The sequence below is a fragment of the Lutjanus erythropterus genome, chromosome 1 (genome assembly GCF_056507025.1).
Source record: "Lutjanus erythropterus isolate fLutEry1 chromosome 1, fLutEry1.hap2, whole genome shotgun sequence".
Lineage (NCBI taxonomy): Eukaryota > Metazoa > Chordata > Actinopteri > Lutjaniformes > Lutjanidae > Lutjanus > Lutjanus erythropterus.
The window spans coordinates 41,275,681-41,298,908 of NC_139317.1; the positions used below are offsets into that span (position 1 = coordinate 41,275,681).

The 23,228-nt window shown below is 37.7% G+C and overlaps 2 protein-coding genes across 2 annotated transcripts; both read right to left on the bottom strand.

The window, feature by feature from the left end:
• Positions 1-197: 197 nt before the first annotated feature.
• adgrg3 (adhesion G protein-coupled receptor G3) lies at positions 198-10,880 on the bottom strand. Its single transcript, XM_084722050.1, has 13 exons — positions 10,738-10,880; positions 10,544-10,657; positions 10,320-10,377; positions 9,746-9,833; positions 8,132-8,260; positions 7,130-7,303; positions 6,972-7,020; positions 6,790-6,881; positions 5,377-5,495; positions 4,064-4,344; positions 1,587-1,689; positions 629-945; positions 198-542 (listed from the first exon to the last, which is right to left on the bottom strand). The coding sequence occupies exons 1-13, from the start codon at positions 10,793-10,795 to the stop codon at positions 430-432; spliced, it is 1,695 nt and encodes a 564-aa protein (XP_084578176.1). The 5' UTR covers positions 10,796-10,880; the 3' UTR covers positions 198-429.
• Positions 10,881-12,544: 1,664 nt separating this feature from the next.
• On the bottom strand, positions 12,545-21,934 carry LOC146333303 (adhesion G-protein coupled receptor G5-like). The gene is made up of 14 exons (XM_084722041.1): positions 21,762-21,934; positions 21,378-21,454; positions 20,522-20,740; positions 20,163-20,331; positions 18,420-18,573; positions 18,135-18,257; positions 17,406-17,525; positions 17,204-17,237; positions 16,807-16,907; positions 16,470-16,585; positions 15,985-16,253; positions 15,448-15,553; positions 12,904-13,232; positions 12,545-12,765 (listed from the first exon to the last, which is right to left on the bottom strand). The coding sequence occupies exons 1-14, from the start codon at positions 21,809-21,811 to the stop codon at positions 12,656-12,658; spliced, it is 1,977 nt and encodes a 658-aa protein (XP_084578167.1). The 5' UTR covers positions 21,812-21,934; the 3' UTR covers positions 12,545-12,655.
• Positions 21,935-23,228: the final 1,294 nt, after the last annotated feature.

Sequence of the window (23,228 nt, forward strand, 5' to 3'; positions counted from 1 at the left end):
AGTTCCTACATGAAAATGCTCACAAGAAGGGCTGTGGATTATCTTGAGTAACTGGGTCATGATTTTTGCAAGGAGACACAGTTTTTGAATTTTTCAGATGTATTTTTGTTGCTTTGAGCACCGCAAGACATCTGACATATCCAAAAATCTGCACCTCACACCAAAAAAAAAAAAAAAAAAAAAAAAAATGTATCTTTGATTTTGGGGTGCCATTAAAAGACAAATATCCACCTGTCCATATCTGATGTTATTGTAACCATAAGAATCATAATTGTAGCAACAATAAATAATTATGCATTATTTTCTTTTAAATTTGAAGAATTAGCAAGACAGCAGATTAAGTTATAGTTAGTTATTTAACTGCATAGAGTCCAGTAAACACCTAATATAGGTCATGTATTGACATGTATTGACTTTAGCAAAAATCAGTCATATACTGGTAGTCATCATTTTCTGAGAGGAAGACTGGTCTCTGACGGAGGAGTTATTGTCAGATCGAGACTTGCAGGACAAAGCCATGGACCACAGGAACATAAATACACCTGAGGAGAAGAGAAAGGCTGTGAATTCTTCCAGAAAATCACGGAGCACAATGCATATTTTATATGAGAACCATGCACATACTGACCTTGCAGGGAGTTTAGTATAGTGAAAACATAGATCCCAGGGAGGGACACGAAGGTGGTGAACATTAACCCCCAGGGTAAGCCTAGCACACAGCTGAGACCCAGCACTGTAGCACCGTCTTTCCACAACCTGCTCCCCTTTTCTCTGTTCACCTTCTTCCAGCCGCTGGTGCTCTCAGTGTTTCTCCTCAGCCCCCAGAGCTTAAACATCACCAGCCCCAGCATGCAGGAGTTATACAGTATCACCAGGCACGGGAAGGCCACGATGGTGATGAAGCTGACTGTAAGCCTGTGTTGGAACTGGCTGCTCATCCAGCACCTGCAGGTTAAATATGATTTAAATCAAATTAAAGGAGAAGTCTGTAATATATTTAGTGAATCTAACAATAAAATGACCATGATATGTCATCAGAGATCAAGGAAACATGTTAAGTTGAAATACCCAGTGCAGTACAACAGTGCTACAGCTGCAGTAACCCTCTTTCAAAAATTTCTATTCCGGGCCAGAATATCTGTTTTTATTTACCTGTTTCACATCAATTAGAGTTAAAATGAATGCCGAATGTTCGCCGATTGTGTAACTGTCTATTTATGAGTTGTAAGAAATCATTTATAAACTTATAGAAGGTGGAGATGTTTGTAACTTTTAAATTGAGAAAAATGTTAATTGGAGTTTGGCAGGCAGCAAGACAGGCAGCCTCATGACTCAAAGTCCAGAGTGTGTTATTTCATAGCAGTGGGCTTTTGTTTTCAGGATAAGGGACTTAACTTTACATTGACAGATGATTGACAGACAGCTGATCAGTGGATCGATTTACAGTATAGGAATTGATCTTTCTTGTTATCGTCAATTTACAATATTCCTCTGCTCTACAATACTGCTATGCTCGTAACAGTCAGCCTAATTTTTGGGAATGTTTTGGGAAATTAAAATCCTAGCAATGAATCTTGGTTTCTTACATCTGCATTGTTGAAGTCCGGTTGTTGTCATCCTTCACGTCCAGACTGAATTTGCCATAAACACCTGAAATCCCACAAACCACCACAGTGAGTGTAGGAAGACCTGCATGAAGACAAGAAAGATACAGCATTTACTTCAACAAGCCCAGACTGTGGTTAAATGTGAGAGCATGAACACTTAGTTATACAACTGTCAAAAAAAGCTGTTGGCGTCTGTTGACTCAGTCTTTGTTTGTTTAAAGGGTCTGGTGATATTCTATATTTTTCATATCATATCATATCAACAAACAGGGTCAGAACAATCCATTGTTTCACCAAAAAAGTAATTTGACCTGAATACTTTTAGATTACTTCAAAATCAAACATTAAAACTGTACACAGCCACAAAAAATTGTGTTCCAGAAATATTCTTCTTTTTCTCTCAACATCTGACAACATTTCCAATGCAAAAAAAGCATTATTCCATAGGGTTCTTTTTTCTCCTGCCCGATCAGCCACAAAGTAAAGCACACGTCTAAGAAACACAATATTTCAGACACTGTTACATGAGTTAAAAGAGCACCAGTTACCATGAAAAAAGTTTCATTATTTTAAAATTGTCATATTTTAGGATGTTCTCAAAACTGTAGAATCATTCTCAATGTGAATATAATCTAATTACACAATTTTTCAAAAGTAATTTGGTTGGTAATCTGATGACATAATCCAAATACATGTAATCTGTTACTAAAATGAGACATATACTTTAATAATAATAATTTATGTCATACGTGTGGTATGAGGTTTTTAGACATCACAAGATTTTGGTTTCATTAATGATTGCCCAACTCATATAAATGTGATATTATACATATCTACTAAGGATTGACTGTCATGTACAGTATGTAGAAACTCGAGATAAAACCTATAAACTTTTAACTAAATTTATTGTTATCTTTATCTTTTATCTTTCAATTTATCTTTTCCATTTGGGCTGATTCTTCTGTGTATTCTTCTGCGTGGCAGAGTCTAATTGTCATCCAAAAACTATTAAAAACATGTCAGTAAGCCATATTGCTGCACTGGGTGATATATATTATTTAGAGCAGACTCCTCGTACACCAGCCTGCTGCTGTAAATACAAAAGCATCAAATCTGTGGTTCGAACAAACACACTTCCTCTTACACTACTACAGCACACAGTTATTTTAGGAAATGACATCTTCATCAGGAACCGGTGGGGCTGAGAACCACAGTTAGGGAGCTAACAAACTGCATTGCTGGTTTGAAAATGTTGCCAAAAAATAACAAGAGACAGAATATTAGCAGTCCTGTCCTTTAAACACATACTTTATGAGGGTGTTCACTGTGTACATTTGCATAGGGCCCCACTTCAGGACAAGATAAATGATGATGGAGCCACCAGCCACTCTGAATAGTTCTATATCAACATTGGATCAAATGACACAACTTTGAAAACTGTTGCTCAGAGTAAGAATCCACTCTGCTGTTCCTCTCAGCTCTGTGAGGTGTTCATTGTTTTCATGTTGAGGTTTTAGTTCTCCCTCACCTCTCTGCTCAGTGTTGCTCTCAGATGCAGCAGGCAGCTATTTTCAGTGACTATATGCCAGCTGCCCAGCAGCAAACATCAGACAGACAAAACAACCAGCAGACCCTTCAGGAGTTCGTAGAGAAGAAAATTGGAGCAGCTGGACAGAAATATGACTCCAGATGACTGCTAATGCCATATCAACTTAAAATGTAAAAATATGTTAGTTTACAGTTTGTTTCTGCTGCCCCCAAGTGGCCAAACGACCTATTGCAGGTTTAAAGCTCTTAGGTTTTTCAGCTGTGTGCATATTCCTAAACAAAAGAGCAAATAAAATGAACAGGGTCTGCAGTCTGGTGCCTGCTTCACCCAGTTGGTAATTATTACCATTCCTACACACTGTAATTGTGTGCATGCTGCAACATGAATTACTAGTGATGAAACCACAAAATGGGAAAAAAAAAAAGAATTTTACAGCGTGAAAACATGAATATGTATAGAAAGGAGGAAAGGATTTTTTTATTTTGCATTTTGAGAATAATGTCAAAGTGTTGAGAATAAAGTCAAACTTTCAATATGAGAGCCAGGCATAAGAAAAATTCAGTCAGAGGAGAAAGTTTAAAAAATATATATATATATTTTGCATGTTGAAATTGTATTTTAACTTAATTCTCAAAATTTTGAGTGTATTCAAAACTTCAAACTTAAAAAAATGTCTGATTTATTTTTTATGTCTGGCAGGAGAGTTTGATTGCATTCTTGATATTTCAACTTGTTCATTCCTTTCTCAAATGCAAAATCTTCCTTATCTCCTTTTTTCCCTTACTTTGGCCATAATACCAAAAAATAGTTTTAATAATTCTTCTGGCTTATATTAATTTTAACAGAATATTATAAGAGGGCAAAATCATACACCTTAAACATTTGACAGAAACATAAGTCCACTCACCCCATCCCACCAAGCTGAGTTTGAGCAGGTATCTCCTGACGTAGATGTTGAAGACTCGGACTAGCAGGAGGTAGAGGTGGAATCCTTCCAGAGCCGTCCAGCTGAAGGTGGCCAGCAGGGACCAGTGTAAAAAGAGACCCAGACCACGGCACACCCACCCCTCCACCTTCTCACTCAGCAGCGAGACCCACAGGCAGCACAGCACGAAGCTGAGGTGGAGGAAGAACAGTGCACCTGTTAAATGCATGTGCACACCGATGGCTTTCTCTGGACGCCGCCGTCTGAAAGAGAAACAACATACCATCATGACCATTTTTACATTGCCTATGTACAGATACACTTGGATATCTCAAGATTGTCATGTTAGCACAGTGGACTATTTTTTCACATCTTGATTTTGTGTCCTGTTGTTCTGTTTCACTCCCAGTGTCTTGAGTGAAAGTCCTGTGTTTGTTTGAGCCATCCATCCACTCCGTCAAGTACATATGTGGACTTTTTTGCTCTCTTCACTTCTCCTGTCCAGGTTTTTTCGCCTCACAGTAAATGTTTATTAATGTCTTGTGGCCTATGTGAGTTAAGGTTCAGCAAGCCTGTTGCTGCAGGTTCTCTCACAACAAGAAGAATCCTACTCTTTACCAAGAAGGTCTATCTCTGTAAGGATTTGAGCCTGTCAGTGGCGAAACAAACACCTGGATATACTTCTCTGTGGAAATTCTTGTCCCAGTTAGTCACTGTGACACAAAAAATGGGGAAATAAGGCCCAGGTGTAAAAAAAACAAAGGACTTATGCTGTCACAGTGATTGTACACTGTTACTTTAAATCTGCACTTCAGCATCAACTCAGAAACTACAGGTGAAGAGTGTTGAACTTTTGATTATGAGAATCGATCAAAACACGATGATCAAAAGCAAAAGTGAGCAAAAACCACAGTGTGATAGAGCAGATAAGCTTGCTTGACACCAGATGCAAGATAAACCATAAATAAAAACATTGTTCTTGTGGCCTGCCACTCAGAGAACATGCACCGGGGTCTTTCAGCTATCTTAACTTTGTACTTGTACTTTCACACCTTTTTTTCCTTTCCTGTTTTGATGCTGCATCCTGATGACAAATCACCTCAACCACTGAGCTTGTGAGACCCAGAACTTCTCATGAAAAACTTAGAACAAAACAAATAAATGATTTCTCCCGGACCTTCATATTGCTTTAGTCCCTTGACAAAACATAACATTGCAGATATCCTGTGATATTTTAATATTATTGACTCCATATTAATTAAAATAATTATTTGAAGACAAACAAAAAGACTCACAGTAGAGATATATAGATGATCAAGGTGATGACTGTGAAGAAGACAGAGAGCGCTGATCCAGCGTAGGTGATGTAGTTTAGAGTCTCAGCGTTTCTTTTATCCACTGATATTACAGGGTTCTGGAACAGAAAAAGACCAACATTCAACTAAAAATGAGTTTTAAGATCATAAGAAAAGAAGCCTCATCAGTAGACTCCTGATGTTTCAGATTTGTCTTTGCTACTTTCTTTACTTCTTGGTGCGTCCACCACTTTTTACGCACAAATTCAATCTGCACATAAAACAACTGGAACAGAAACACAGACAACATGCTTCCATTCACTTGCATTTTTTATGGAAATTGGATAGAAACCTGACTGACAATTTTATAACCTAATCATGTACCCTAAATGAAAAAAAAGTTATTTCAGTGAAAATAATGATAGCCTATAAAGGTTTAGCTACAATAACCAGAGGTGGGAGTAACCAATTACAAATACTCAAACTACAGTAATTAAGTAGTATTGTTGGGTATTTGTACTTTTCTTTTTAATCATTATTTTTTTATTTCAACAACAACAACCAGGCTAAAAGCCAATACAACAAGCTGCCGTTTACATTTTAAATTTTCATCAATTTTCATATCTGGCATAGCCATTTGTTAAATAAGGGAAATAAAAACTTGGACATAAATGAGGAAAAAAATGACTGAAAAAAGAAAAAAATCAATTGTTGGTGTCACAGAGATGACTGTGACATCAGCGTAAATAACTAATACTGAGTAGTTTTTGAAACAAATACTTTGTACTTTTACTTAAGTATATTTCTAACAGCAGCACTGACAATAACTGTGTTTTCATCCAAAAGTATCAGAATTTTTAACTGAATTTTGAGTGAATCTGCAAAAGAAAAAGTCATCAAATGCTTGTTATCTCTATGGTGGAAATCTCCAAAACTCTGCAACTCACACCCCCAAAAATCTGGACTGATAAATAGCACTGCAGGCCAGGAGAAAGAAAAATGGGTGAGCTGTCCCTTTAAACTAAAAGGGACAGCTCACTCTTTAAACTTGAATTAGACATCCATGCCAACATGTGTGGTTTACATTTGTGCAGATGAACTCTAATCCAGTCCTCTTACTCTTGTTCTGTGTGTTTGGTTTTGAAAAAGCTAGAAAAAACAGAACACCCATGGTCAGCCCACCCAGTTATGTTCTTGTTGTGGTGTACCATTGTGTGTACCATTCAGTTTAAAATGTTAGTACTCTATCCTGTACCTAAGGGAAGGTGCTATTGCAAAGATCAAATGATTTCTAATTATTAATTTGGCAAGCCTTTCAGACAGATTCAAAAACAATTGTTTTGCACATTCAGGAGCATGAGGCTGATAAAAGAAAACTGAGAGAAAATGTCTCAAAGACAGATGTTATTTTACCACAAGCACAGCAAAGAAGCTCAGGTGGTTGCAGCTGCAGATAAATTCAGTTCCAGTGTTGTTGGTATCACAGCCATCTGTGCTCCAGTGACCTAAAAACACACATATAATGTTTAAGTTTAGGGTCATCTTTTTATTTAGGAGCAAAAATACTGTAGTCTGGTATATTGTATGTAGCCCACCTGTTCCATCATATGACTCTTTCCAAAACACACAAGTCCCATCTTCCCCCTGAAACACATTCACAAGTGTATCCAAAAAAAAAAAAAAAAAAAAATCAGAGGAATGTCCAAGTGAGCGCAATCATGTGAGCACAACTACAGTAGTTTTGTCACTTTACCTGTTTGTCCTGTTTGAAGATTAATTTGATGGTTTCAGACAGGTTTTGGACAGGAATGTTCCCTGCCCTCACCGCCAGGACAAACCCACCCAGAACAGTGCCTTGGATGTGAACAGGCGGGGCTGGGAAGAACCCCCGTCCCCGTCCCTGTCGTGTTCCCTGAGAGGGAGTCAACTGCAATGATAGACAGACGTGTCAGAGGGACCACAGGACATGAATGCTTGGTGTAGTTTGTCAACTTCCAAAACATGTTTGCTACAGCATCAGCCTGTCTTCATTTACATAATACACAACGGCTGAGTGTTAGTGTACAGAGATCATGGAAATAAATTTAAATCAGCCCTGAGGGGAAAGTGTTATTTTGTAAGTCCTCATCCTCTATGCATCCACTGCACAATCAGATTTCCAAAAGCTGCAAAACTTGTAACTGACGTGATGTAACGTTATTGCTAACAGAGGCTAAAGCTAGCTAACTTACCTCAGCAAACATTGGTTGGATGGTGAAATATATCTACATGATAGATGTCAGAAGTACATTTGTTAATGTGGGAAAAGGAAGCTCAAACCCTCATAGAACAACTGCAGATGCAGTGGTATCTTACAAGTCTGGCTGGAGGTAAAGTTACTGCAGCTAGTTACTAGCGTTCGTTAGCCAGACATGCTAACATTCACAGCTATATTAGAGCGTGATAGGATTATATATTTTTCTTCTGTGTTGGGTTGTCGGAACTGAAGTGAGCTGAACTGCTGGACTAATTTGGACTGAGAGAGTCAATGAAGGTATGTTTGTAACTCACCATTAGGGAGGGTTAGGGGAGGGTGAGGCTGTGTTGTTTGTGTGTCAGTTCGCAGATATTATGTTTTCAGCAACTATTTTCTATCGTATATTATGTGTTTAAAAGAAGAACACTTTTTGCTTCATACAACCTTCAAAGGTAATGAAGGAGGGATTAAATAGTCTCATCTAAGAGGTCTCAGATTTGTACCTTCAGGGCTACTAACCTTGAAGAAAGTGCTGTTGATCACAGTCGCCACCAACAGTACTTCTTCCTCAGACACAGGTCCTCTGCTTCTTTTTAATGCTGAGGATGGGACACGAACCCTGTAATAAGGAGAGGGACTCGCTTCAGCCTAAAAAACATAGGTGCAGAAAAAAATATTTACCCATGTTAGACCATACACAAAGGAAAATATGTATTTAAAAAAAAAACGTACATTCAGTAGAGTGCAGATCTCTGCCAGGCAGCAGATGCAACCAGCAGAGAGTTTTGAGGAAAGTTTCTTGTGCAGATAGTAGTTTAACTTGAAAGTTTTTAACAAAGTGTTTTTGTATAGTATAATCTCAGTATTCTTTAAAAATCATAGTGCAGTAGTTCCCAAACTTTTTGTGGAATGCCCCCTTTCAAGTATGGAAAAAAGTTCACAGCCCCCCACGCCACAATTTTTTATCAATCATTAACAATAACTGGGGAAGTAATTGATAAAAACTGATTAAAAACTGAAATTTAGTAAAGGTCAGCATGATAGCACCAGTGAACTTTTGTTTGTTTGTTTTCCCATTATAAATCATATTCATACAACTTTGTTTCATACCATATTTTTCCCCTCATCATCTGCATACCCCCAACCCTAACCCTAACCCAGGGGGTCCGCCCCCCCAGTTTGTGATTACATTGCAGTAAGTGCTTCACTATGTGTTGAATGGCAGGGATCTGCACTCTATTGAGTGATCTCACCTAGTTTACACTTGATATTAAATAGGTCAGAGCCTGCATGTCACAGTTGAAGTTGTGACTATTCAGAATGTTAATTAGATCTCCCCTAGCAATTGAATTTAACAGGTAACCAACGTCATGTTCAAGTGAAAAGGCTACTGTGAGGGCTAACATCATCACACATTAATATAATTGGGCTCGTTGAACCCACTCAACCTTCCAGTCAGACCCCAGTTTGAGGAAATACTCAAACATTTTAAGCACATACAAATTCCTGCAGGGGTTTTTCCCAAAAGTGCATGGCAGTAGCATAAAGTGGCCATGTCTGTAAAGGGGGGACTTTTGGATATCCATAGAATTTATTTTCATGTATCTCAATTAGATTAGAGGTCAAGTGACCCCATGGGAAATGTCCTTCCCAGCTTTTCCCTTGACAAAACTTAGCCTAACTTTGGAGTATTATTTAAGTTTTATTGTGAAAACCAATGGCACAACTTTGACCCCACATCCTGCCAAATAATGGCACATCACTGTTTGATCTTACAGTGAGATAGGCTAGCTGACAGCTAAAATGGATGACATAAAGGCAAAAATAGCCAGTGGAGGATACCAAATTGTGGACGATACACTGTCGATGGCCAAGTCGGATATTTGGGAGAAATTAGGTGTGATCAGATAATAAATATCAAATTAACTTCAGGATAATTTCAATTGGTCAGATTTTTTACATGTTTCAAAGAAAGACATCCTGACCTTTTCCTGATTTTTTTTCATCCTGAACTTTTCTCCTATTTTGATTGTTTGTTGGTGCATTTAATACAAAACCTAAGATTGTTTTACCTCCAAGAATCAACTGAAAATCAAATGACATGGGGGCCAGTGACCCAAATTTTGGGCTCACCTCTTTAGATGCATTCACCCGCCGACGAACGAAGGTTGAGTCAAAACGGCTTCTTTGAGTACAGGTTCCGATTCTGTCCTCAAAACACCTACAAACACATATTTCACATTTTCACTAATCCAAACATGGAGTTATACAATTAAATATTTAGGTGACCAACACAACTAAGTTATCTTTAGTTTATTTGTAATAACAGTACTGACATTTTAATGCTTATTGTACACAGTCATTTATGGGTTGAGAAATATGTACACCCCTTTGGCTGGAGCAGCTATTTCAAAATACTGTGGTAAAAACACCACAGTCATGTGCATTTAGTTCCTGAAAGGCAGACAACTTGGAGCTGGAACATGAAAAATTTCCATCAACAACCAGATGGTAAGACATAATTGTTTTTTTGTCATTGTTTGTGTGCTTATTTTATTTCAGGGTCTGATGATCTAGTCAGAGCAATCCCAGCATTCACTAGATGTCAACCACACTTCTTCATTAGCGTAGAAGAAGGATGCATTAGCCCTCAAAATGAGGATCGTAAGATCTACAGCATGAGCTTACCATCTATGGTATGACTTACTTGGTCCAGGAGCCATTATTGTTTTCTCTACAGTCAGAGATGACATTTTCACAGTTATCTGACAGTGACAGAAGGACAGAGATAGTCAAAGATAGTACAATACATGGATTGACACACAGGATACAAGACTGACAGCTGAATAAGATAAAACCTATTGACTGATATCACTCTGGAGAAAAATAAGAGGCAGGATTTTCTGTTGTAACTGTGTGAACACCACTTACTCTGGGAAACTGTGGGTTTCAGTGTTGTACAACTGGTTGGGTAAGCGTCCCTAACATCTGGTAGCAGAGGACTATCAGTGACTTCATTTTTCACTTGGTTTGGTGATCTTCGACCTTGATATATGAACAGTTCATGTATTCACCTCAAAAGCTCACAACCAGAAACAAACAATAAAAACATGCAAACAACTCACCTCCAGCTTGGGTCTGGCAAAACCAGACGAGTGTGATGAGAGAAAGAGTAATCCACATCGTGCCTCACTGTTCTGTATAAGATGTTAAAGTTCAGTCGACAGCATTGTTCTGCTTGTTTGAGGTTTGGCTAATGAGGTGAGAAGGCAGTTTCACATCTGCATATATTGCATGGTGGTGCTGGAGTGGGAGTGGATGGCGCACATGAACAGGAAGTGATTCAGATCAGCTGTGTTTCAAAGATGTAATTGATTACTTTTAAGCTGTTGTGGTTAGTTTTCACAGGAAATTTCCCAGGATTTTCTCATGAGGGAAATATGTCACTTTATAGATTTATTGATTAGTAATAGATCAATATGTGAGCTTCATCTGAAGCCAAGTGCTCATCATTTATTGATTTTAATAGCAAAGTCTCCACCACTCACAATGTGACTCACAGACAGAAATGATGTGACTATTTTACTAAAACTGTGACTGAATCTCCAACATTAGTCAAAACAGCCTTGAGAAAAGAGGAAGTTTCCAAATGTTACAGTTTTCCGATAGACGCAAGAAAAAAAAAAGTCACAATGATCAGTCAAATGACACAGCTAGAAGTGAAACTCAATTTTTCAAAGCTGGCAGCACACAGAGGGAAATGAAAATACAACTGGCAGTTCGGTTATTTGTAGATTCTTTAATGTATCTTGTAAATGATTCATACAATTTTAAGGATTAGTATGGTAAATTGTTAACAAATAACAACATGTCACCATTGTTCTACAGTGATACATTAAGACTTAATTAAAATCACATGTAGAATTCTACAGTAGGTTAGTGAAACAAACTGCTTTACATTTTTTAATGCTACACAGTGTGTGTGTAATCACCTGGAAATTAGAATTGTTGTGTGTGTGAGCCCTTTATATTTACAGCGGTGGGTGTCCATGGGGTCCGCCATGTTGCACCACCATGTTTCTACAATAGCCCAGAGTGGACAAATCAAACACTGGCCATAGATACAGCCTTTCACATTTTTTGTTTCACAGCCACTGTAGGTTCTCCAATATGCTTGACATGATATGATAGTGACAACAACATGATAGTAAGATAAGTGTTTGCTATCTGCAAGCTCACCACTCTAGATGGCACTAAATCAGATGGCAGCATTTATTTTGCACACAATGTAATATCCTAAACATATATGAGTTTTAGATCAATGTTAAAAAATAAGCCATGCAACATATGGACAATTATTTAATTCATAAACATGTAATTAACATGTACTGATGCACTACATTTTTTTAAAATGCAAAAACAGATGTCCCATCAGCATATTTTTACAGTTTAAAGAAAGAAAGAAAGATAGTTAAAGTTTGACAAAGACATTAAAAATTCTGTCTTTACCAACTCCACAGAACTATAGGTAACAAACCACTGAGTGATTAAAGCAGAATATTCAAAATTAAAAAGGCTAAGAGTAGCAGCTACAAAAAGTTCATAGCTATATAAGTCTATTACAACACAAATTTTATATTAAAGAAGATCTTGGTACAGTGTTTTTGTGTGGACACAATCAGATACCAACAGCTTAAACATCATTTATCACAAAACTTAGTAAGGCATTTACAGTCCTCAAGAATCAACACCATCCAGGAGGAGGCAATCAATATCGGTAACTCCTGGTCAGTGTTGTTTTTCTGTCAATTTTGTCAAGGAAGTCGAGGGATTTCTCCAAGGCCCGTCTTATCTGTACAATTATACATTCCTTCATATCCATGCATTTCTACCACAACTAGTTTAGAGTTAAGGAAATTTTCAACCTAAAATGTCCAATGGGTTACATGTGGGGATTACTGTTGCTATGGTTACATGAAGGGTGACTGCTATCAATGATCACATGTGGATTTTATCATCCGGACTAATAGCAGGAACGGGGATCTATTCAGATTTGTTTGAAGTCTTCACAGGCGTTGAAGTCATTCTGTCTTGCATATTTCTCCTCTGCTGCTTCCTGGCTGACAGACAGATCCACAGGAAGATAAAGAACCCTGGACAAAAACCACACCATGAGTGGAGTTAGAAGATCGTAAAAGAAAACCAATTTCATAAAGACAAACCTGCTCATATAAATGTGTTAAAAATCTTTTCTTAACAGAGACAGACACAACGTAGAAGTGACAGCAGACCTTGCAGGGAGTTGAGGATGCAGAAAAGGTAGAGGATGGGATAGTTGACATATCCTGAGCCCAGGAAGGCCAGACCCCAGGTGGTCCCCATCAGGCAGGTAAGACCTAACACAGTGAGGCCGCTCCTGCAGGACGCATTGAACCTCTCTGCGTCTTTCCAAGTCTTTTCCGCAGCCTCTGCTCCGAGCCTCGGCTTGCTCCTGAACATTTGTTTCATCTTACAGATGCTAGAGGCCACTGTTATCAGTATGCCAGAGTTGAAGATGAATATAAGAGTGAAATACACCAAGTTCAAGGAGTAGAAGAAGGAGTCGTCTGTGATCCAGCAACTGTTGGACAGGCAGGACAAACAAAGGACTGTCAGAATATAGTCTCACACAACCTGTTCTCATCCCAGGTCATCAGATATTGATGTCTATGTCATGCCCCTTGGTGTCTCATACTGATGCACAACATTCCCTTTATCTATGGGACACTGCCAGAAAGCCTTTAAATACCTGGTTAACACTGTAAAATGTATCCACACAAATGTTTTTTTTTTTTGGCTAAAATGAGAGGTATGGGCAAAACCCTTGCTGCTCATGGAAACTAGCTTCAAAAAGAAACCCCTCACTGCAAAAAATTGTGCTCTTTCTGATCAGGCCAGACACTTCAGTGACGATTGGATCTTTAAGCACTCAAAAAGATGGATGACATGCGAATATTCTGTTTCCTCACTTGGAGAAAGCCGGAGTTTTGTTCAAGTGTGCTCCAGTAGCAACTAATTAGTTTAAGATAGGCAGTAGGTTTCCTTCCAGAACAGATTAAAAAAACACAGAACCGTACTGGGCACAAACACACAAAAATAATTTAGAAGTATTTAAAAGAAAACTAACTGTTGTTTATGTTGACCCAATGTGTCAGATGTATTTTCTTGCTGGAAATGCATTTTGTGAAAGGTTGTCATATGCACGTTTTGGCTGTAAGCTGCTATTGCCTCTTTGTGGTACTGCATACTGAATCATTTAGTTGTACAAAGTACCGTAAGAACATGAACCCCTGCCTCCTGGGTGAAAGTCATATGTTTATTTGACCCATCCATCGACCCCAGCTCCTCCATACACAGACTTTCTCACTCTTTATACTACGTCACCTAATGGGTGACGGGTTTTACTTGATGAGTTTACTTTGAAGCTACTGGAAGTAGGGCTGCTCAATTATGGCAAAAATCATAATAGCAGGGGTTCCCTTATTGCTCAGTTGGTAGTGCATACGCCCCATGTACTGAGGCTATTAGTCCTCTGTAGTGGCCGCTGATTCAACTCCTGCCTGTGGCTCATTTGCTGCGGCTCATCTGTTGTCTCTCTACTCCCTTTCCTGCCATATCTTCAGCTGTCACTATCAAAAATGAAGCCAAAAAGCCAAAAAAAATCATAATCATGGTTATTGTGATTGATATTGAAAGATGATAATTAAACATGAATATTCATTGATTTTAGCACATTATATGTGTTTACTGAACTTTCTTAACATGATGACTTTGAACTTTCAACATAATTGAACTAAAAAAACAAGAAATGAATGAAAATAAATAATAAAGTGAAAACCTATAAAATTATAAAACAAATAATAAAGAAAAATAATAAAGAAAAATATATATCACCAGCTATGTTGTACAGTGTGTCCTTTTACACAGACAGCCAGCATCAGAGAAAAAAAAAGAGGCATTACCCAACAGCGTGCCGGTCACCAGGTGATTCTGCTCACTTATTATCACATGTAGAGCTGATAACCTCATGAATTTCTAACACAGAGCTTTTTATGTGTTCCTGGATAAATGGGCCTTCTCTTCTGCTCCAACAGATAAGTTAAAAACATGCCCAGTGAAATTATCTGTGGGAGGATTTCTCTCCCTCTTTCTGTCTACTCAGTGCACACAGCGCTGTAAAAAGTGTCCGCTCGTCTCCCTCCCTCTCTCTGCTTAAAACAGCAGACAAATATGTGGAATAGGTTTGTAATTTAACACAAACAGGGACAAGCGGCATAGTTTTACCTTTCTTCTCGAGCAAAAGGCTGCCTTTCTGTCGTCTTCTACATGTTGTTTCAAATTCAATCAATGCGAGCTGAAACTGGCTGGAAAGTAAGGGTGCACTGCATGTGACAAAACACAACACACCACCACAGGATAATCGTTTTATTTTGAAAATCTATTTTTAATGATCATGGAGATCAAAAATCGTAATTGATATTCGATTAATCGCATAGTCCTAGCTGTAAGCCTAGTGCATCTCATACAGACCCTCACGGGTACCTTGTGTATCTATATGAGACATATAAGGGTGTGACAAGGCGTGGCTATTTGACAACCTGGGAATGAGTGCAGGAATTTCTGCTATCTTTCAAACATAGCAGAAATTACATATACAGGGAATACAAGATAATGAAAAATTGTCAAAATCCTTTATGACAAATGAACAAAGAACGATCATATACAGAGTATATAAATGACACATTTTCCTGTGTTGCTAAAATTGATTATTTCTTGCTAAAACAGGATTTACTTACATGCTGCTAGTTTGGTCTGAATTGGCCATGGTCAGTTCTGTAACTCCATAAAACTGTTTGAAGTCCTTCACTCCCAAAGAGACTGCCACGATTACACCAGGGATCCCTGAGAATCACAATGTCGTCACAATGTCAATGACGTTTTTAAAGTGGCATCCTGCTCTTAATGGGCTTTTTATATATGAAGCACGCACAATATGTCATCAGATCAGGATAATTCTGTTTCTGTCAATCACCCAAACTAAAGGGTTTCTTTTACCACTTTACACTGATGTTCAAACGCTCACGGTCATTGGAGACAGTACCCCGCCATACTATCTAAATACAATAAAGATCAGACAAGTCATTGTCTAGCTAGCCTCTGGTTTAGTAGTTTTCTGTGGAGCAGAAACGTAAGGGGCTTCCTCACAAAAGGTTTCTATATTTCTGAAAAACCAAAATATGTTCCTGTGGTTTTCTGCGCAACTTCTCAGTTACACTGGTGCCATCATATTAGTCAACACAGACACACACATCACCTCAGCATGTAGCACTCACCCCATCCAGCCAGAGACAGTTTGATCAGGTAGTGTTTGTAGTAGGTGTTGAACACCTTGATCAGCAGTAGGTAGAGGTGAAGAGCCTCTATGGCCATCCAGGTGAAACAGCTGAGCAAGGAGTAATGCATGACTGCTGCGACAAACACACACACCCATTCTGGCTTCGCCGTGGCCCCCCACTCGGTCAGCAGGAAGGCTGTGTTGAGCAGAAACAAGGCCCCGCTCAGAGATACATGGATAGAGATGGAGTAATCCAGTTTGTGGTTTCTGAGGAAGAGACAAAAGGAGAACATATGACAAGTTCACAAGAAAGAAAAGTGCTTTTTGATAACCATGTTGTGTTTGTAAATGCCATTTCTTATGTAAGTGCAGTGCAATCATGATCTAAAAACATAGCAAAGAAAGCTGAATCTTCATTTCTCCTACAAGAGAACAGGCCAGAAATAATTTTGAAATATGTTCATAGAACACGTGTGTACCTACCGACTGAAGACATATATCACAAGGGACAAAGCAGTGAAGAAGGCAGACAGGCCACAGCCTATGTAACTGATGTATGACAGTATTTTCCAGTGAGCCTCTGTAATTGATTCTCTTATCTGCAGAAAAAATGGAATAACTATCTTCAATATACAGGTTAACTTTTATAAACATCAAGGACCAAGTCAGAGGGATTTCTCATACTGGGTTAATACCATTAGTGTACCAGTGCTGAGTAAAGATGATCAAAGATGACTATTATTTGTTGTATTTTTTATTTCCTGTATGAAAGGTGCCAAATAAAGGCTTGACTATTTGGTTAATATAAGTGTCTCCTTACCAGTAGGACTGCAAATGGTGTGGCATGGTCACAGTAGCAAATAATGTCACTTTGGTCATCAGTGGTATTGCATCCATCTTGTTTCCACTTCAGATGTGGGACTGTGAATATTATAATTTAGTCAATTTATCCAGGCCTAATTCTGCTTAATGTCTAATTCCTAACAAGGCATCTAAAACATCATACTTTATACATTTGAACATAAATCTCTTCATATGAATACACATGCATCAAACTACATCAAGTTTGAAAGCTCATTGGCTATAAAATAAATAATTAAAAACATGCCAACACATAATAATAATAAGCGGTCAGAAAGTTAATCATTTAACTGAGATTATTCTGCTGATCTTGTACACACTCAATGCTTTGTATTCTACAGCTGATATATACCTACCATCAAAGTAGTGACACACTAACGTTGAGACATTCTGTGAAAATAAAACAAGTATGAAAACAACATCTAGATTTCAGCCCCAAATTTGGCAAATTTCACATTATGTACAATTTACATCACCCTCTATCCTTAGACTCACCATTGACAAACACATAGACTGATGTTGAAAAAATCTAAACATGCATGTGCAAAACACACTTACATCCACAGATATGTTTGGAAAAATTCTGAAAACCATCTTGATTGGTGTATGCAGATTTTGAAGGCGTTTCCCAAGTTCCTCTATCCTGATGACCATGGATGAGATATTAACCTTTCCAAACTAATGAGGAGAAAGTCAGTTATGAAAGTAAACACAGAGCACTGATAACGTAGTGTATATATAGTAATTACATATACTGTACACTGTACATATATATACAGCTCTGGAAAAAATGAAAAGACCACTCTCACAAATGTTTGTTAAATCAGCATCTCTACATGTGTGGCAGCCAGTCCATTCCAGTGTTTGTTGGATTCGAACACAAGCCTCCTCATTCTACTTAATGAGACACTGATTAGATGATCACCTGAACCAATTCTGATTTTATGAGGAAGATTATAAAAACCACTGCTGTGATTAAATATTGAGATTATCCCACCAATATTGATTTCTAAAGTCTTCCTAAGTTAAAATATTAGTGTTGTGTTGTTTAAAAGTGAATATGAACATGTTTTCTTTGCATTATTCAAGGTCTGAAAACACTGCATCTTTTTTGTTATTTTGACCAGTTGTCATTTTCTGCCAATAAATGATCTAAATGGCAATATTTTAATTTCTAATTTGAGAGAAATGTTGTCAGCAGTTTATAGAATAAAACAAAAATCTTCATTTTACTCAAACACATAACACAATTGGATGGACAGTTCAGGAGTAGGATAAAGGATATACTTGGAATTGGCTGTGGACCATGTAGCTGACCAAACCAATAATCCTCTCCTCCTTTGGGATGGTTTTCAGGGCATCCACAGGCAGCAAAATCTCAGGGACAAAGGATGCGTTGACAGACGGCACCTGACAGGGGATATAAGAACATTATGTCAAGCAAGGGCAGTTTGTGGTTTGTGCTCAAAACAAAATTGACTGAGTCATGTCAGTCTAATGCAACAAAGACATAAACATCATGTTATCTTAATCATCACTGTTCCTCTACTATCTTCATCGCAGCTTGCGTACCTGTGGAGCTTTCAGCTGAATCCTGGAGTTTTTCAGTTCAGCCTCACTGATGTTGAACACATTCATAGACAAAGCCTCCAGGTCATAGTTCTTGTAGCTTCCAGCCTCGACCTGGGATGTTTCCATGATGTTATGGATTATCTGGTCTTCTGTGCTGCAAAAAGACAATGGAAATGAATGAATTTTGAGTCTGAATAAATAAATAAATACATGAATAGAAATAACTGAACTGAAATTAATTTCATTTCAATACATATATCTATACACCTATTATCATCTACTATGATGATGATGATAGTGAAAATATATAATATGTGGTCTGTAAACAGATTGATAGATAGATAGTACTATCTATCTAGTGCTATCACTGAGGATGTTAAATGAATGTTGAAGGAGAGGATGAGTGGGGAGGCTCCTGTTCTTAGAGTAATAAACATATTTTAATATTCTAGTTGTGTTCAAACACATTCTGTGATGCCCTAATCTCGCCATTCATCTGTCATCGGTATTGGACATCAAGTGTTCATCTTTTAAACCACCCTGAGTCCTGAGTATCTCCTGAAAATGATGCTGGTGTAAGTAAAGATATCTCATTTAGTGTGTAAAATTCCTCCATCCCACTGATAACACATCTCCACCTCCTCCCACTACACAAAACTGAGGCCAAAACATCCCAGATACAAGTGTTGCCATCTTGTGCTGGTGATGTCATTTGGTGCTGGAGTTCCCGCATATGTGTATATATATATATATATATATATATATATATATATATATATATATATATATATATATATATATATATATATATATATATATATATATATATATATATTCTGTCTATGCTCCACCCTTCCTCGTGTCTCTCACAAGGGGGAGCTAAGAAAACACTGTGGGTAGGGTGAGCTTGGAGCCACGTCAGCCTCATGGAAAGCAACCAGTAGAACACTGCAATGATGGCACATCGTCGGCAGCTGTACTGCTAATATTTTCTGTCGACTGACAACCCTTGACTAGGTGATATATCCGTGATTTGATGGATATTTCATTATATTTGATGCATAACAATAACAGTACAGAATAACTAATAAAAAGTACAGTTAACCCAAACAGTAAGTGTGTGTAAAAGGTTTGTGTAAAATGAGTGATTGGATGCAATTTGAGCAATTATTTCCTGTCAAGATTGCATCAGAGATGAGTTTCCTTGATTTTTTTACTTGGCTTCTTTTTTGACAAATTCTGTGTTTTACTCTCCCCTTGGTCAACAGGTTATTGTTCCATTACTAGTTCTTTGGTTGTTCTAACTGCGTACCTGTCTGACGCAGGACGAGGCTGTTAGGCAGAGAGCGAAGGCTCTGTGAGTATAGCCTGTGTTCAGATCTTCACAGTTCCCATAACCTGTGAGAATTTTTTTAAATGTAAGTTTATATCTTAAATAATAATCTATACTTGAAAAATAACAATTTTATTTAGTCAAACGCCAAAGTGGTCCCTTAATATCACTACTGACACTGCTTGATGTGTCACATGTTTGTCTTATGACAGCAGAGTTGAAGCTCAGGCAAAATTCTTCCAGCAGTTGTTTAGATATTTGAGTCTGGACCAAAGTGGTTGACTGAACAACAGAACAACACTGGCACCCCTAGAGCTATGCCATTTGTGTGGCTGAAAACAGTAATACAGTCAGAACACAACATGAATGACAGCAGACAGCGGAGTGCCTGCAGCAGGTCTGACACTTACTTCATAAATGATATCCTGACATTAACGTCGTCGCTGTAGAGCTCTGCACATGAATCCCTTATAAAGAAGAGCTCCATCATTTCTTTCCGGTTAGAGATCTCACTATCCAGTGACTTAATCAGTGGCACTATAGTCTCAATCTTGCATTTGTGTAGAGTACAATTTCGATCTGAGAAATAAGAAAGGAGTCTGATTAAGATGCTCATATATATTAACCCTGTTTTGCAGATAGAGCAGTTGAGGATGGATATGAATCAACTACAGCATCCCTGAACTACTTCTGGCCACATCAGCGATAATCAGTTTCAGAGACCTGAATGTACAGAGTCAGTAGTCTATTTTAGAGACAGCGTACTTACCTGGTCCCATCGTGTACACAACTGAAAAATCTAACCGTTCAGTCATGGTACTGTTGAAGCAATCGTTTGATTTGATTAATGTTGTGTCATTGATGAACGGGCATTGAAAGTAGCACGCAACTTGGGGGGTGTTACATGCAACATAACCATTTGAGTTATCAGTGATATTGCCATTGGTTAGGTTGACATAAATCACACTTTTCTCAATGATGAAACACACTGAAAACAGAAACAGAAGACAAGAAAGACGATTTTAATTGTTTAGTAGAGAAGAATTCCAAGCAGGAAATGATATTTAGGAATTTTCATGTTTTCAAATTTATATTTATTGACTCTAGACCATGATGACATGGTGTGCAGAGCAAGCAAAATACTTCACTTACTTCACCTTAATTTTTGTCCTAACAGACGGTTAAAACGAAACATTAATCTAAACACAAATGGATGGTTTAAAGCCACATTATGTAACTACTGGCGGAGAGCAGGGTTGAAAAGGTTTTACTGATAACAATGCCATTATCAATTCTGCTTATCGGTCTCATTCTTTATTGATTCTATTGATTCCTGATCAGTTTTAGCCAAGCTGACTATGGCCTGAGGGCTAGCTGTAGCAACAGCCCAAACAATATCAAATGCATTTTTCCACATCAATCCAACCTTTATTTCCATGTAGGGAGCACAGACTGGCATTTAATTTTCAGGAAGCGTACAGTTTCTTTAAGTTTGTGAAAAGTAAAAATAAATACAGAAATAGCTAGAAGTGAATACATAATGTTTATTTCGCCCTATCTGAGTAGATGCATGACTTCATCTTTGGTGAAGAAAACCTAAACTAATAAAAAAGTGACATTCGTACCTTTGCCAGCCAGTGTTTCATGCAGCAGCAGTAACAGCAGTAAGGGAACCATAATTGTACTTCTTCTGAACATGTGACTGATGGAATAAAAATGAAATACAGCTACATTTTAGTGCAGATATATTCAGTATATAGGCGATCAGAATTCATCACTACAAAGCTATATAAAACCCTCTGCTGATGACAGTGACATGCTTATTCTTTTCCTAAACATGGCCAGGTATTTTGTAAGTAATAGGAAATCAAATACATTTAAGTATCAAATATATAATATATTTAACCTCCAGTTTTGGGTAACTAATTTAAAAGCAATCTGGGTTACTAACAATCTAAAATTCAAAACTCAAAAACATTAAACACCCAAACATTAAAAATCAGACATACTTATGGCTATTGACAATCGTTTTGGTCAAACAGAGGAAAATCTTCCACATAGGTCCACCTAAAAAGAAATTTGATGACCATCACCAAGATTTCCTCCAAAGCTACATATATCCATAGGAAATTAAAATATCCAGCTTTTCTGGTTAGATCAGATTCTTAAAAATGATTTTGCCATCTACTTCCACAATACAATTATAGGAATACCCAAAGCACACCACAACAATTGAAGAATATTTTAATACTTACATTAATATTCAGTGACCACAGAGTCGTTCTCCTCTTACCTCTGAAGTGAACAGTATGAACCAGACTAGCGAGGCGAGCTGGTTGGTTTATCTCATGACTGGGTAAAGTACAATACCGCTTGTGTTCAATCTGTGGGACATATTTGTTTTATGCAAATACTGTTTTTTTTATCACTGTTAATAAAATGAGTAGAGGTAAGTTTGTGTCATGTCTATAAGTGAAGCTCTGATGTGAAGCTCTGAGTCTAAACTCCACACTGCAGTAAAGCAGGTCTGTCAACAGAGATTTTATATCATGCACAATAATGTCACATACACATATACACTGGCACTGTGGAGAATATCTGAACAAATGTTAATAAATATACAAGCGAAAGATTTTCACAAATTCCAACGGTAATATTCAATAAGTATTCCGTTACACAGTGTTGTAGGTGTAGGCCACCAAATGTACCCTCTCTGAGAAGCAAGGTATGATGAATTGCAGTTAAAAACCTATATCAGATCTGGACTCTGTGAAAAAAGTGAGATGGTCCAAACTTTCGTCACAATGCCCTCAGATTCTTGCTTTTCAGTAAGGAGTCTACGTGCTCTTCCCATGTTTGTACAGTTGTGCACAGAATGAGTGCTGCTGAATAATTTATAGAGTCAAGGGATCTAGGACAACCTATGTCCTAGGATTTGTGATTGGTCTCATCATGGAGTTTAACATTAAAAATTCATTGAACAATGAATTCATCAGATAAGGCAGATAAGGCAGATCACTTTATCTGTCCCCGGAGATCCAAAAAACTAAATATATGCATATGACTAAAAAGCAAGTCCAGCCTTGTTGATCCACTTTTCCTGAAACCTACTTTTCTCCTCAACTACACAGTGTTTTTTTTTTTCTGTGGAGGCTTTTCTATCTCACTTTAAACCAGAGAGTTGTCCACCGAAATCACTAACTTAAGTTAACAGCACTAGCATTTATGAATTTCTGCAACACACAAGATACTGATTGTAGTATACTGGTGGGAATTGGCTCTTTGAAGGAAGCCAGACCTTATGGCCCTGTTCCTTTCTAGAGCTGTTCAAAGGAGCAACTCATCATTCATTTTTCTTTTTTTTAGGGGGCAGGGGTTTAGTTTTGCTGTCTAATAATCACCAGGATAAACAATTATCTGCAAAACGTTTCACAAAAGAAATTTTCTAAAAATAAATGCTAAAACTTCATAATATA